This window comes from Ictalurus furcatus, chromosome 10 (assembly GCF_023375685.1).
Source record: "Ictalurus furcatus strain D&B chromosome 10, Billie_1.0, whole genome shotgun sequence".
Lineage (NCBI taxonomy): Eukaryota > Metazoa > Chordata > Actinopteri > Siluriformes > Ictaluridae > Ictalurus > Ictalurus furcatus.
In genome coordinates this window covers 997,796-1,011,811 of record NC_071264.1, presented here as the reverse complement: position 1 = coordinate 1,011,811, position 14,016 = coordinate 997,796, and the positions used below count along the sequence as shown (strand labels likewise).

The 14,016-nt window shown below is 39.5% G+C and overlaps 1 protein-coding gene and 1 long non-coding RNA gene across 4 annotated transcripts in view; one reads left to right on the top strand and one right to left on the bottom strand.

The window, feature by feature from the left end:
• Positions 1 to 590: 590 nt before the first annotated feature.
• LOC128614054 (NLR family CARD domain-containing protein 3) overlaps positions 591 to 14,016 on the bottom strand; it is a 23,248-nt gene continuing 9,822 nt past the window's right edge. Inside the window, exons 8-15 of one of the 2 annotated variants that reach the window (XM_053635321.1) lie at positions 12,953 to 13,129; positions 11,564 to 12,819; positions 6,651 to 6,713; positions 4,868 to 5,078; positions 3,694 to 3,742; positions 3,435 to 3,499; positions 2,411 to 2,557; positions 591 to 2,287 (exon numbers count right to left, since the gene is read on the bottom strand). In XM_053635321.1, coding sequence (XP_053491296.1) covers positions 12,783 to 12,819; positions 12,953 to 13,129 — 214 coding nt within the window. In that variant the 3' untranslated portion in view covers positions 591 to 2,287; positions 2,411 to 2,557; positions 3,435 to 3,499; ... (2 more) ...; positions 6,651 to 6,713; positions 11,564 to 12,782. Of the gene's footprint in view, positions 2,288 to 2,410; positions 2,558 to 3,434; positions 3,743 to 4,867; positions 5,079 to 6,650; positions 6,714 to 11,563; positions 12,820 to 12,952; positions 13,130 to 13,709; positions 13,884 to 14,016 lie in introns of both variants that reach the window. The other variant, XM_053635320.1, reaches the window with a different exon arrangement.
• Positions 12,682 to 13,500, top strand: LOC128614089 (uncharacterized). Of its 2 annotated transcripts, none has more exons than XR_008386987.1 (2): positions 12,682 to 12,798; positions 12,958 to 13,500. It is a non-coding gene; the product is annotated as an uncharacterized LOC128614089 (long non-coding RNA). The 2 variants fall into 2 exon arrangements; XR_008386988.1 differs by having other exon boundaries at positions 12,687 to 12,798; positions 12,967 to 13,500.

Below are 14,016 nucleotides of genomic sequence, written 5' to 3'. Positions count from 1 at the left end.
TTTATTTTTTTAAATTAATATTTAATTCATTGATGATTGTAGTCGTGTTGAGGTTTCACGTTCTTTGTGCTTTATTATCATAAATATACACTTTGTTTAAAATTTGAGGTTGGACACAAAATGTAAACATTCCTCATGAATCCAGAACATTCATTTGTTTATTATTTAGAAAGTAATAATTAAACAGCTGAATAAAATGATCAGATTAATCCCTTGCAACATTTAGGATATGAATTTCTTGTATTAAGTGAGGTTTTTAATTATACACAGATATAAATAGATTTTATTTATTTGTAGTTTTCATATTCGACTCAGTACATTACACTACATTTACTTAATCAACTATGTACCAAGTTGTTTTTTAAAATAAAATAAAAAAAAAAAATATCTGAATGATTCTGTCCAAGATCAATAAAAATCTTCAAATAATCTATCAACACCATCAATACATCTAATCAGTAAATAAAAATCTACATTTATTCAGTTGATCTATTGACTGGTTTATTGAAAGTTTTACAGCTTCGGCAGGTAAAGAAGCCGTGGCTTTAATCTGATCTTCTGATTTCTAATGATGATTAAATGACAAAATACAGAATTAAAGAATATCTTTATTTAAATTCAAAATCATGAATAAAAATATTTAAAAATATAGACTACATGTCATTTCTACAAGTGTTCATAGAGACAGAAAGACCAGAGATGAAACGGATTTAACAGATACAGGACAATTAGGACAAGGAAAGTGAGAAAGAATAGAATGATCATTTATTTATTTAAAAAATAATAATAAAATTACAACTGTGTTCAAGATCACAGCAAAAAGACAGTAGAGGAAACAAAGGAAAAAATATTTCACATTTCCTGTTTAAATTCAACAGTAAAATCACATGAACTGAAGACATCGTGACTTTTTGAAACCGGTCGTAATGTTTTAATCAAACGGAGCAGGTAGTGATGAAACTGCCTCAAAAGATCATTTCTGTTCCTCAAAGAGTAAAGAAAAACATTAAATCCTAAATGTATGAAAAATAAACATTATGTACATTTTATGTCTAATTACAGTGAACCTGACGGAGAGTGAAGCTCACAGAGGCGAAGTGTTCACGCTACAGAAAATTTCACCGGTTGACGCTAAACGCGCTCACTTAGGAGGTGCGTTTCTCTGTCCCGGGATATTCCTAGCACCGTGTGTGAAAGCTCCTGAGATGTCCAACATGAAGACATGCGTGTATGTTGATGTGTACACAGTACCAATGGTCAGGATGTACTCTTGTGTCCGAGTTTCTCATTCTCCTGAAAGACACACGTGCGCGCACACACACACAGTGGAATTGTAAAGCAAAACATTGGAATATATATCCTAATCACATCTCATAATCCTTTTATAGAGTCTGAATCAGTTTGACTGATTCATTTTGAGTTGATTCAGAGTCTAATCACTTTCTAGTGAGAATCAAATACTCATCTCAGTCTAGTTCGTTTGGAAGTGTGCGACTCTCACTAGAAAATTATTCGACTCCAAATCATCTTGAAACGAATCAAACCGATTCAGACTGGACAAATGGACTAATAGAAGAGAAAGAGCAACAGGAAAGAGGACAGCTTTCCTGCTGAAAGCAAACCGGATCAGAACCTTACATTAGATTATGTTCTATATTTTTATTTTAAATCAGTTGTGTTTTTCTTCTTTCTGCACTCGATTGAGGAAACACAGCAATGATAAATAAATAAATAAATAAATAAATGTATCTGTCCAGCTTCCTCCTCTTCGTCCCCCAGAATGACGTGTGGGTGACGGATTGACGGATTTAAAAAAAGATGTCTGGGCAAACTGTGACCTCCTCGAGCTAAAAGTGAGCATCCAAGGAAATTTACTGTGTTAACTGCACTACATTCTGCAGTCACACAGGACCAGAAAAAATATGTACATCTACTGTACATGTTAACACACAAAACAAGCTTTTGAGTATTAGTTACCCTGTCTTACTGTACAAGGCACCTGCAAATAATAAAGCAAGTAATTAAAAGTTCATCCATCATTTCACTTCCACTAATCAGTCTTTTGACCAGTCTAAAAATAAAAAGACTAAAAAGAAACTCAGACTTAACAAGAAGAACTAAAGATATGTGGATGATGAAGTCTCAGTTCCACCGCAGCTTCAACAGCCCTGGATCTTCTCCTTTAAAGCTTGGAGAAGGGCACGTCTTTCGGACTCTTCTTTTCCAGGGCTGCCTGCGCTGACTTCATAAGATCCTGTGTCTGCAACATGTTCATGTTCCAAGTAGCCTGGAGACACAGAGGAGCAATCTCAGATTTCGACCGCTCTACTTTGTGTTTGCGGCCATACTGTGTGTGCATGGGTCTACCTTGAGGCTAAAAATGCTATTCATGTCTTAAGCAGATTCTTACCATGTAGTCTAGGCTCTCAGTTACACTGTGGTCTCAGGAGTAGAGGAGGTTGATTTTGGTTCCCTGGACAGCGACGGGACTCCGACCTGCAATCTCACCTGCTATTTCCAGAGCTCCAGCAATCATTGACTATCAGGGAACACACGACTGCAGAGATGAAGAACAGAACACACACTTGCCTTCATTTATACTAAATAATGAAGCTACATGAAAAAAATACACGGTACAACCCAAAGTCACATTCTTCTGTTATCATTCCATATCTTCCATGTGTCAGTCCAGAATTTCACCATTTTGTGATCACAGAAATTAACGCAAAATCAAGAAACTCCACAATATTCAGAGGAGCTTCCACTTTTTCAAAGTTACTGCAGATTTGGGCCAAAACATGTCATGACACGTCATCACCACAACAGGCCTTCAGCACAGGTTACTCTACTCCTGAACAAGTGCAGACCCGGATACAAGTTGCGTTCACATTCACGGGACAATTCACATTCACAGTTCCAGTGTAACCGAACTCGACCACCTTCTACAGGTAGTCTCGGGTTCGGTACCGCAGTGCACTTCCCAGTCCACATTACGACGGTCACATTACCAACTTTTCATGCAAACTGCTCTGTTTTGGACTAAACTTCCAGTGTGAAAGCCCACTAGAACAGCTACACTGCAGAATTTTTCTGTCTAAAAATGAACAAATTTCAGGTTTTGAAGCTCTTCTTTGATAAATGACAAGATGGTAATATCATAAAATAGTCCACTTTGTATTAAAACCAGACATCTGATGCTCACTGTGGTTTATTTAATCTTCAACAAACTGCAAATGTAAATAATTGTTCAGAGTGTGCCCCCTTGTGGTCAACTCTTTCATAGGGGCTTGTACGAGTCAGAACAATCAGCCCATTCTTATCTTCTCATCACTTACTATCTCTATATATGACCATATGAACAAAAATAACTTGTTTACAGATCTTGGTGTAAACATGTAAGCAAGCAATGTATGGCAAGTTAATGTTCCTCATACCTTCACCTGAAACCAAGCATCCTGTGTGCACAGACGAATATCACAGACTGTGATTAGATCCACTCCTGCGAAAGAAGAAATCAGATCCACAAAAAAAAAACTGTTAGTAATTCAGTCTCCTGCAGCTAAAAGCCCCAGTAAAAGATAACTCTCTGATGGTTAAAGCTTTGTAGGAAAAGTGACACCACAACTCTGGAAAGTTCCATCCATATTGTTTGCTGAGTATATGAGATGATGGTACTTAACACTCCCAACAGACCTGCTCCCACACACACGCCATGCACTTCCACCACCACGGGCTTTGGACACTGCAGACACATCAAACACAAAGTTCAGTTTATATACCACAATGTATTACTCTAATAGGTTATTGATTGTGCAAATACTACATGCATGTAGAACCCCTACATGCTTTGTGTTTAATTTATGTAAGGAATAAACATGCGGTTATAGGAAAGTAGTCAATGATCCAATGAAGTGGAGTGACCGTTACCACCCCAAGGTAGAACTGCACATTCTGAAGTGTTTTATTCCCCTTATACCACAGCAAGTTGTCAACAAGTGCATTTCTTTATTAATTAAAGAAGAACATGTCATACACATTAATCTATTTTAAAGGCTGACCGATAGTGGATCTTACAGACGCCGATAACCAAGTCGGGTAGCACCTACTAATAACCGATTACTACTGAATGAAAATATAACACTCAGTGGAAAAATTAAGTTCACTTTATTACAAAAATAAACAGTACGGACCATACCATGAAAATGTACTGCACTTTTTCTAATGAAATAAACATATAAATAAACATATAAATAAACATATATATACTAATTTTATATATATATATATATATATATATATATATATATATATATATATATATATATATATATATATATATATATATAAAACACACACACACACACACACACACACACTATGAATAAATATTAAAGTAAATAAAAAGATGTACAGTATTTCACAAAAAAGTGAGAACACCCCTCACATTTTTGTAAATATTTGATGATATCTTTTCATGTGACAACACTGAAGAAATGACACTTTGCTACAATGTAAAGTAGTGAGCTTGTGTAACAGTGTAGATTTGCTGTCCCCTCAAAATAACTCAACACACAGCCATTAATGTCTAAACCGCTGGCAACAAAAGTGAATACACCCCTAAGTGAAAATGTCCAAATTGGGCCCAATTAGCCATTTTCCCTCCCCGGTGTCATGTGACTTGTTAGTGTTACAAGGTCTCAGGTGTGAATGGGGAGCAGGTGTGTTAAATTTGCTGTCATCACTCTCACACTCCCTCATACTGGTCAATGGAAGTTCAACATGGCACCTCAAGGCAAAGAACTCTCTGAGGATCTGAAAAAAGAATTGTTGCTCTACATAAAGATGGCCTAGGCTTTAAGAAGATTACCAAGACCCTGACAACGAGCTGCAGCACGGTGGCCAAGACCATACAGCGGTTTAACAGGACAGGTTCCACTCAGAACAGGCCTCGCCATGGTCGACCAAAGAAGTTGAGTGCACGTGCTCAGCGTCATATCCAGAGGTTGTCTTTGGGAAATAGTGCTGCCAGCATTGCTGCAAAGGTTGAAGGGTTGGGGGGTCAGCCTGGGCTTTGGACACTGCAGACACATCAAACACAAAATTCAGTTTATATACCACAATGTATTACTCTAATAGGTTATTGATTGTGCAAATATTACATGCATGTAGAACCCCTACATGCTTTGTGTTTAATTTATGTAAGGAATAAACATGCGCTTAAACGAGCTTCATTTTGGTAAAATGTTAATATGATGATGTGTTTGACCTTATATACAGCCACAATACCAACTGTAACAGTGCTGACAGGTTTTTATATCCTGAAAAGTAACAGTGTGTCATATGAGGTTTCCACTTGAGAGTGACATGTACAGTGTCCTCCACTAATATTGGCACCCTTGGTAAATATGAGCAAAGAAGAAAACCTTTTGTTCAAAAAAAATTCACAAAAATACTCTGCTCTCATGGATAAACAATTGCAAACACCACAAGTTTATAAAAAAATATTTGTTAAATGAGTGTACAACAATTATTGGCACCCCTATGAATCCATGAGAAATGTATTTGAAGTATATTCCTCTTGATATTTTACTTTTTTGTACACTTGGGAAACTAGGAACAGGACATTGTTCAACCATGACTTCCTGTTTCACAGGGATAGGTAACGCATAAGCCAAATTCTCTTACTCATTCAGAACAATAAGTGAAGCCAAGATATATTCAGTGGTACGTGAAGGTTTATGAACCCTTCAGAATTTTATATATATATGAATAAAGATGACCCAAAACATCAGATTTTTACACAAGTCCTAAAAGTAGACCAAGAGATCCCAGTTAAACAAACGAGACAAAATGATAATATTTGATCACAGACAGATTGTGCACAAATGGAGGAAATTCAAGACCATCATTACCCTCCCCAGAAGATATCAACCAACAAAGATCACTCCAAGAGCAAGACAAGTAGTAGTCTGTAAGGTCATAAAGGAGCCAGGGTAACATCTATGCAACTAAAGGCCTCTCTCTCACTGTAGTGAAGGTAAGGGTTCTGTTTAGTTTGACTTACCTAGGGCTGCTCCTATCACACAAACCACTGAAGTAAATAGCATGGAGGTGGTATTTGAAGTTAACGCAGGCTGTGGAGTGATCATCAGTAAAGATCAACATTCAAACATCAAAGATTCAACATTCAAAGATGTGGGGGGGGGGGGTCGGGGGGGCTACGGAAATCATTTGTTGCCTCAGCTGGTAAATACAGTAGCAAATGTACCAGGACATAAGTTGGCTAACGTATTGGAGAGACAATCCGAGGTGTTCAAAGAAGAGTTGGGTCCACTGCTGGAGAGAGAACTCCAGAGGCTGGTGGAAGACAAGATCATTGAACCAATGCAGTTTGCAGAGTGGGCAGCTCCCATTGTTCCAGTCAGGAAACTGATGGTTCTACCCCAATTTGTAGGGATTATAAATTCGCAGTAAATCCAGCTCTAGTGTGGAGCAGTATCCAATTCCCAAGGTAGAAGATTTATTTGCTCAGTCGGCAGGAGGAAAAATTCTCCAAACTGGACATGACCCATGCGCATCAGAAGATAATGCTGCACAAAAATTCCAATAAGTACGTTACAATCAACATGCACAAGGGATTATGTACTTACAACAGGCCACCATTTGGAGTTGCTTCAAGTCCAGCGATCTTCCAGCACACAATAGACGGGATTCTGCAAGACATCACACGCGTCACAGTTTATCTGGATGGCATTTTAGTCTCAGGGGCTAATGAACATCTGCAGAACTTGGATGAGGTACTGAGTAGGATAGAAAAGAGTGGACTGAGACAAAGAAGGAGCAAGTGTGAGTTCATGGGAGAAGTAGAGGTATTTTTAGGTCACAAAATTAATGCCATAGGATTACAGTCGAAAGACAGGTCCTATATTATGTTTGAGACAGCTGGCATTGTAGCCGTGAAATCAGCTAACATTATGCTCCATGTAATGTTTGCGATATCCAGTTATTTGTTAAACGCTAACGCATTGCAATGTTATAAACTACCTCCTAATGGACCACCATGCATCTCCATTCAGCCCGTGTCCTGTCAGCTAAATGTAGCCTCATGTCACTAATAATTATTCACATGTTCATGCTTTTAATAAATCTTTTTATCCTGCCACCATATCAGTGAATTTAAACTAATGCTTGCATTCAGAGTATAAGGGGTGTGTGTGTGTTTAGGAGTGCACCTTAGCACTTATTAGTCATGGTCAGAGTGTTTGAACTAAAATATCCCTCTCTCTCTCTCTGCCAGTATCAGCCAGAGGAGGATGCCCTCCAGGAGTTTTTAATTTTATAATTTTTTTTAATTCTCTCTCTTTTTTTAAAATAAAAACCACACCATGGTACTGAGCATCGTGTACTTTTGGTGGTATCGGTACCGACGACTAGATTTTTGGTATCGTGACATCCCTAATATGTAAGGAAATAGGATGAACTCTGCATACAGGGAAGCTTTGTTTTATGGGGGACTCGCGTAGTGATTCCACATCCACGGCGTGCGGCTCTTCTAAGACATCTACACGAAACCCATCCGGGAATTACCAGGATGAAAGGCCTGGTGCGTAGCTATATGTGGTTGCCACACTTGGATGCAGAGGTGGAAGCATTGGTCAAATCGTGTGCAGTCTGTCAGGAAAACAGAAACGCTCCGGCAAACGCGCCACTGCACGCGTGAGAGTTGCCAGAGCAACCGTGGAGAAGGATTCACATTGATTACGGTGCACCGTGGATGGGTAGAATGTTCTTGATCGTGGTAGAGGCATTCTCAAAATGGATAGAGGCTTATCTGTTAATCAAGTCTACATCCACAGTTACCATTCAGTGCTTAAGACAAACCTTTAGCCAACACAGGATACCAGAAGTAGTGATGTCAGACCATAGCAGTTTTTTTGTTTTTTTACCAGTGCTGAATTCCAAGAGTTTATCGAAGGAAACGGAATCAAACACAAGTACAGCGCCCTACCACGCATCTTCCAGGCGTCTGGCTGAAAGGGCCGTTCAAACATTCAAAACCCTGATGAAAAGAGTGCTGGAGAGTCCGTTGAAAAAGCTAGCCAGAGTGCTGTTCAGTTACCGAACGACGCCACAGTCGACCACTGGCAAATCAGCCGCTAAACTGCTGTGTGGAAGGAAACTGGTCTACACAGGGTCTCATTGAGACACAAACAATTGAGACAAAAATGGTACCATGACCAACATGCAAAGGAAAGATATCTCGTGGTGGGTGACCCAGTGTATACTAGGAACTTCAGCTCTGGACCTACTTGGATTCCAGGAACAGTTCAGAAAAAGACTGGTCCTGTATGGTGCACAGTAGCATTGGGAAGTGGGCAAGTAGTGCACTGACGTATTGATCAGGTGAGAGACAGGCACAATGCATCAATAGCACCAGAGTTGTTAGACACTTCACAGCCAGATGCTGACATTCCAGCGCATTCTACAAAAGACTCAGGTTCTTCATTCTCTGAGGAAAGTCACAAACAAAAACTGGGAGGAACTTCTGAAGTGGCTGCGTCAGAAACTTTCCTTGGGATGGAAAACCCTGAGTTGAGAAGGTCTACACGTACTAAATCTCCAAGCTATCTGAAAGATTATAATTCATGTAGTGGTGAGTTCCCCAACCGCAGGGCAAGAATGAACCCAGGAACTGAACTGAATCTCAAGAGAAAGTGGGGCATGCAATAAGACAATGGCCTAAAACAAAGTATGGTTAAAGAACAATAAAGTTATTGGTTTGGAATGGCCAAAACTGATGTCCAAGCCCATGTGCAGGACTAATCAACAGTTACTGGAAATGATTAGCTGCAGTTATTGCTGCACAAGGGGGTCAGACCAGATACTGAAGGCAAAAGATTCACATACTTTTGCCACTCCCAGATATGTAATATTGGATTATTTTCTGCAATAAATAAATGACCAAGTATAATATGTGTCACGTTTGTTTAAATGGGTTCTCTTTGTATAGTTTTAGGACTTGTCTGAAAATCTTGTGTATATTTATGTAGAAATATAGAAAACTCTAAAGGGTTCACAAACTTTCAAGCACCACTGTAGCTGTGATGTGCAGCAAAAGGTTATTGAGCTTCACAAAATGGGAAGTGTCTATAAGAAAATAGCACAAGCATCGAAAATGCTCATTTTCATCATCAGGGCAATAATTAAGAAGTTCCAGTCAACTGGAAATGTTATGAATCGACCTGGAATTGGACGTGTGTCTATATCGTCTCAACACACTGAAGAGGACGGTTCGAGTGGATAAAACATCTCCAAGGATCACAGCTGGAGAACTGCAGGAGTTAGTTGTGTCTTGGGGTCAGAAAGTCTCCAAAACTACAATCCGAAGTCACCTACATCACCACAAGCTGTCTGGAAGGGTTTCAAGAAAAAGCCTCTACTCTCATCCAAAAACAAACTCGAGCGTCTTCAGTGTGCCAGAAACTACTGGAACTTCAAATGGGATCAGGTTCTATGGTCAGATGAAACCAAAATAGAGCTTTTTGGTAATAAACACCAGAGGTGGTTTTGAAGCACACAGAGAAGTAGCCATATGGAAAAGTACCTCATGCCCACGGTTAAATATGGTGGAGGATCTTTAATGTTTTGGGACTGTTTTTCTGCCAGAGGACCTGGACATATTGTTAGGACACATGGCATCATTGACTCTACCAAATATCAACAGATATTAAATAAAAACCTGACTGCCTCTGCCAGAAAGATTAAAATGGACCGTGGTTGGATCTTCCAGCAGGACAGTGATCCAAAACATACATCAAAATCAACACAAAAACGCTTTACTGACCACAAAATCATCAAGTCATTTAACACTAATGATCCGTATTAAAAATATTATCATGGATATCTGAGTCTGATAATAAAATTAACTTCTACTTACAGTCAAATTTTGCAGTGTTTAGGACATTTAACACCCTTCTGTCCAAAAGAAACCAAAAGGGGGTACAAACTTTTACACTCCACTGTATTTGGTTGAAATTGCGCTTATAGAACAACTGAACAGCAACGTTTCCATACAGGTTTTAGTGAAAAGTTTAACAATAGCAACTTGACTTGAAATGGATGATGTTTCATTAGCGTGGCCTGTGCCCAAATCCTGCACGACTGCGTATCTAGGTACACTACACACGGTCTGAACGAATGGAGTCTCTACCGCACCTAGTGCACTAGAGATAGAGATTCCATACAAGGTGATTTGGGACGGAGCCAGTGCACAGAAACCGTTTCCCTGCGAGAGGCGCAGGTGGAGCTGGAGCTGTGTGACTGATTTGTGCACCTGTGACTACAGAACTACCTCAAGTCTCCACACAGAGAGCTGTTCAAGAGAAAAACACTCCTAAAGAACAAATCACTGCGCCAGCGAGACATCAACCCTTTAACTAGACGTTCATCCCAATTCCACACAAATACCGCGGAACTATTTAGGGCTGAGAGACAGTTCAAAAAGCACTGAAAATAAAGTGTTAGTAACGAGGCCGCGTTGCTGGTCACGCGCGGTGTAGACGCGCTGATACAGAGTGTAGCGCGTGTAAGATCTGTAATGTCTAATTCAAATATTATGATCAAAAGTAAAATCATGTCTAAAGACACCGAGATACAGAAACCACAAGGTGCAGTGAAAGTGAGTTTTTATTATTCATTTAGGACTGGAGTTTAATTCTGTGCTTTTTGTGCATCCATAAAAAATAACAATGCTATCTATCTAACTATTTATAAATGTTTATATATTTATCTTATATAGTTAGTTTACATTTATATTATATAAGTACTTATGCATTATTTTTTTTATGGAACTTTGGAAAACGGGTTTCAAAGGACAAGTTTTTGAAAACGATGCCGTTATCATCTCCGGTAAATCATGTAAATTATTATCCAGAAAAACCACAGCTCCTCCGTTTACTTATATTTGTTTACAGCGCGGTCTTTCCCTCATCAATATGGCGGACCTGTTGACGTGAATTCTTACGTGCGCATGCGCATAGTATTTCTTTACAAAGTGACTTCGCCAGCTACACACACACACATTTTGTCCTTTTTGTTTATTTCTTGAGAAATTGAAGAGAGAAGCTCGAATTTGCAGTGAGTGTCCAATATAAGTCCAACTTTACCTCAGTTTTAACATTACATTACAGTTAAACATTACAGAAATATAAAGTTATTTTAGCTGCTAAATGACTTAGCCACTTTACACTCACTGTTGTTTATTTTAGTTTACATTTACATTACATTTATTCACTTAGCAGACGCTTTTATCCAAAGCGACTTACAAATGAGAAAGATACAAGCAAAATAGTTGCTATAAGCAGGGAGCAAACAATGGATTTTAGGATAAAGTAAGGTTATACTTAGATAGTGCCACTAAAACAGAATAACAAATCTCTCCTCATGAGTTAAATAGTGCACTACATAGGGTGTAGACCGTCATTATTTCATCCCTAATGTAGTGCACTTAAACCGGAAATGACATCAATTTGGGATTCGGCCACACAGCTTCCGTTTAACTTACCTCGGGTTTAAAAACAGAACGGAGTTTTAATTCCTCAAACACAGACAAAATAACCAGCTTTTATGTTTAAACTGGATCAAATCTAACTGTAAAACTGTCAGAAATAATTTAATCTGGAGATGATTAGTTCGGTGTAATAACTCAACTGCTCAGGAGATACCCGCTGCAGCTTTTTCTTCTTCTGTGATTTCTACTGGTCGGAGACGCAGCTGTTAGGCGCGTTACCGCCACCGCGTGGACTGGAGGATATAGTTCCAGGTTGGAGGAAGTCTATCCTAACAAACTTACACCAATAATTTCCACTCATGGTTTTATTAGATCCTATTTATTATTCCAGTGGAGTTTATGACTTCTTCATGAACGCCAGCAGTGAGTCGTTCACTGTGTCTTACCCAGATATACTGAGTGAACTACTGTGTCACCACAACCGCAATCTCTAAATGTTTAACAGCACCAAAGCTTTCAATTCTGGTGACTTTGGGAGTATTTATTTATTTATATGATTATATAATGTAACAAACATTAACATAAGCATGTGCTGCACAACATTTCATTAGTTTAATTTTACATTTTAATTTACTGTAAAGCGCTTTGCTAAATTTTGCTACGTAAACTTTTTTAGGTATTAAAACTGGTTACTGTTTGGTTGATGACAAACTCCATATTTTTATACCTTGGAGCTCTGTGTTACCATGGTAATTTATAAACAATTACTAACAACATTAACTTCATCAATGCAAGTTTACATTTTATTTGATACTTGACCACTGTTACGTCCTCAGTTGTATTTCTGTTTGTACTATGTTTCATTCGTGTGTCTATGTCGGGGGAGGGATGGGTGTCTTGTCTCCTCCTCTTTTAAGCCCAGTCCACTGCAATGCGTCATGTTCCTGCTTGCCATTGGACGATCACATCTCGTACACGCCTGCTCCTGCCTCGTGCTTTGGGATGCGTTGGCTGTACATTTCCGGACGTGTACTTAAGCCTCGTCAGTCTCCATCCCCGGGGCAGATCGGTGCCGTTGCTTTGTACAGCAGATATTTGGTTACGTGTGTTGATTTCTCCTGTGTACGACCTTCTGCCTGTTCTTGACTTTGTTTCTGCTCTGCCCCTTTAAGTTTAATGATTCAGCTCCCAAACTGCTGGAAATGTGGGACGGGTTCTAACTCTTCACCAAAACTGCTTTATCCTGGAGAAGAGGTTTGAGGTGAGACTCCTGTCATACGCCAGTCCTGGTGAGTTTATTATAGTTAATGCTGTAAGACAGAGAAGAACATCAGCATAAACACACAACATCAGCATAAACACACACACACACACACACACACGCACACACACATTATTCAGTATGATACAGTAGAGTAAAGAGACAGTAAGTCAGTAACTCACTGTAGTGTCTCCAGGTTACAGTGTGGATCCTTCAGTAGATCAGAGAGCAGCTTCACTCCTGATTCTCCTGGATTATTACAGTTCAGATCCAGTTCTCTCAGGTGTGATGAGGAGTTTGACCTCAGAGCAGAAGCCAGAGCAGCACAACCTTCATCTGTAATCCTGCAGTCACACATCCTGCAAGAAAGAAAACCTTCTCACACTTAACACACTCAGTTTTAGCTCTGAAAACATCAACTACACAAAATCTTTATATACACAACATTTACTCTCATCTCACACACACAACAATGACAATATCACATCACTACAATTACAATCACCACAGAGGGAAACTGTGTGTGTGTGAGTGTGTGTGTGTGTGTACCTCAGTTTCTCCAGTGTAGTGTGTGTGTGTGTGTGTGTGTGTGAGAGAGAGTGTGTGTGTGAGAGAGAGTGTGTGTGTACCTCAGTATCGCCAGTGTACAGTGTGTGTGTGTGTATGAGAGTGTGTGTGTACCTCAGTATCTCCAGTGTACAGTGTGTGTGTGTGTGTGTGAGAGTGTGTGTGTACCTCAGTATCTCCAGTGTACAGTGTGTGTGTGTGTGTGTGAGAGTGTGTGTGTACCTCAGTATCTCCAGTGTACAGTGTGTGTGTGTGTGTGTGTGTACCTCAGTATCTCCATTGTACAGTGTGTGTGTGTGTGAGTGTGTATGTGAGTGTGTGTGTACCTCAGTGTCTCCAGTGTACAGTGTGTGTGTGTGTGTGAGTGTGTACCTCAGTTTCTCCAGTGTACAGTGTGGATTCTCCAGTCCAGCAGAGAGCAGCTTCACTCCTGAATCCTGCAGGTTATTGCTACTCAGGTCCAGTTCTCTCCGTCTGGAGGAGTTTGATCTGAGAACTGAGGACAGAACTCTACAGCTTTCCTCTGTCAGATCACATCTCCACAGACTGGAAGAGGAATGATGAAGTGTTAGATTTATTTATCTGATTGTGAAATGAGGAGTTTCCATCAGGTGGGAAATAAAGTGTTTACCTGAACACAAGGTTCTAATGTCAGGATAAAAATATAAAATGAACAGCC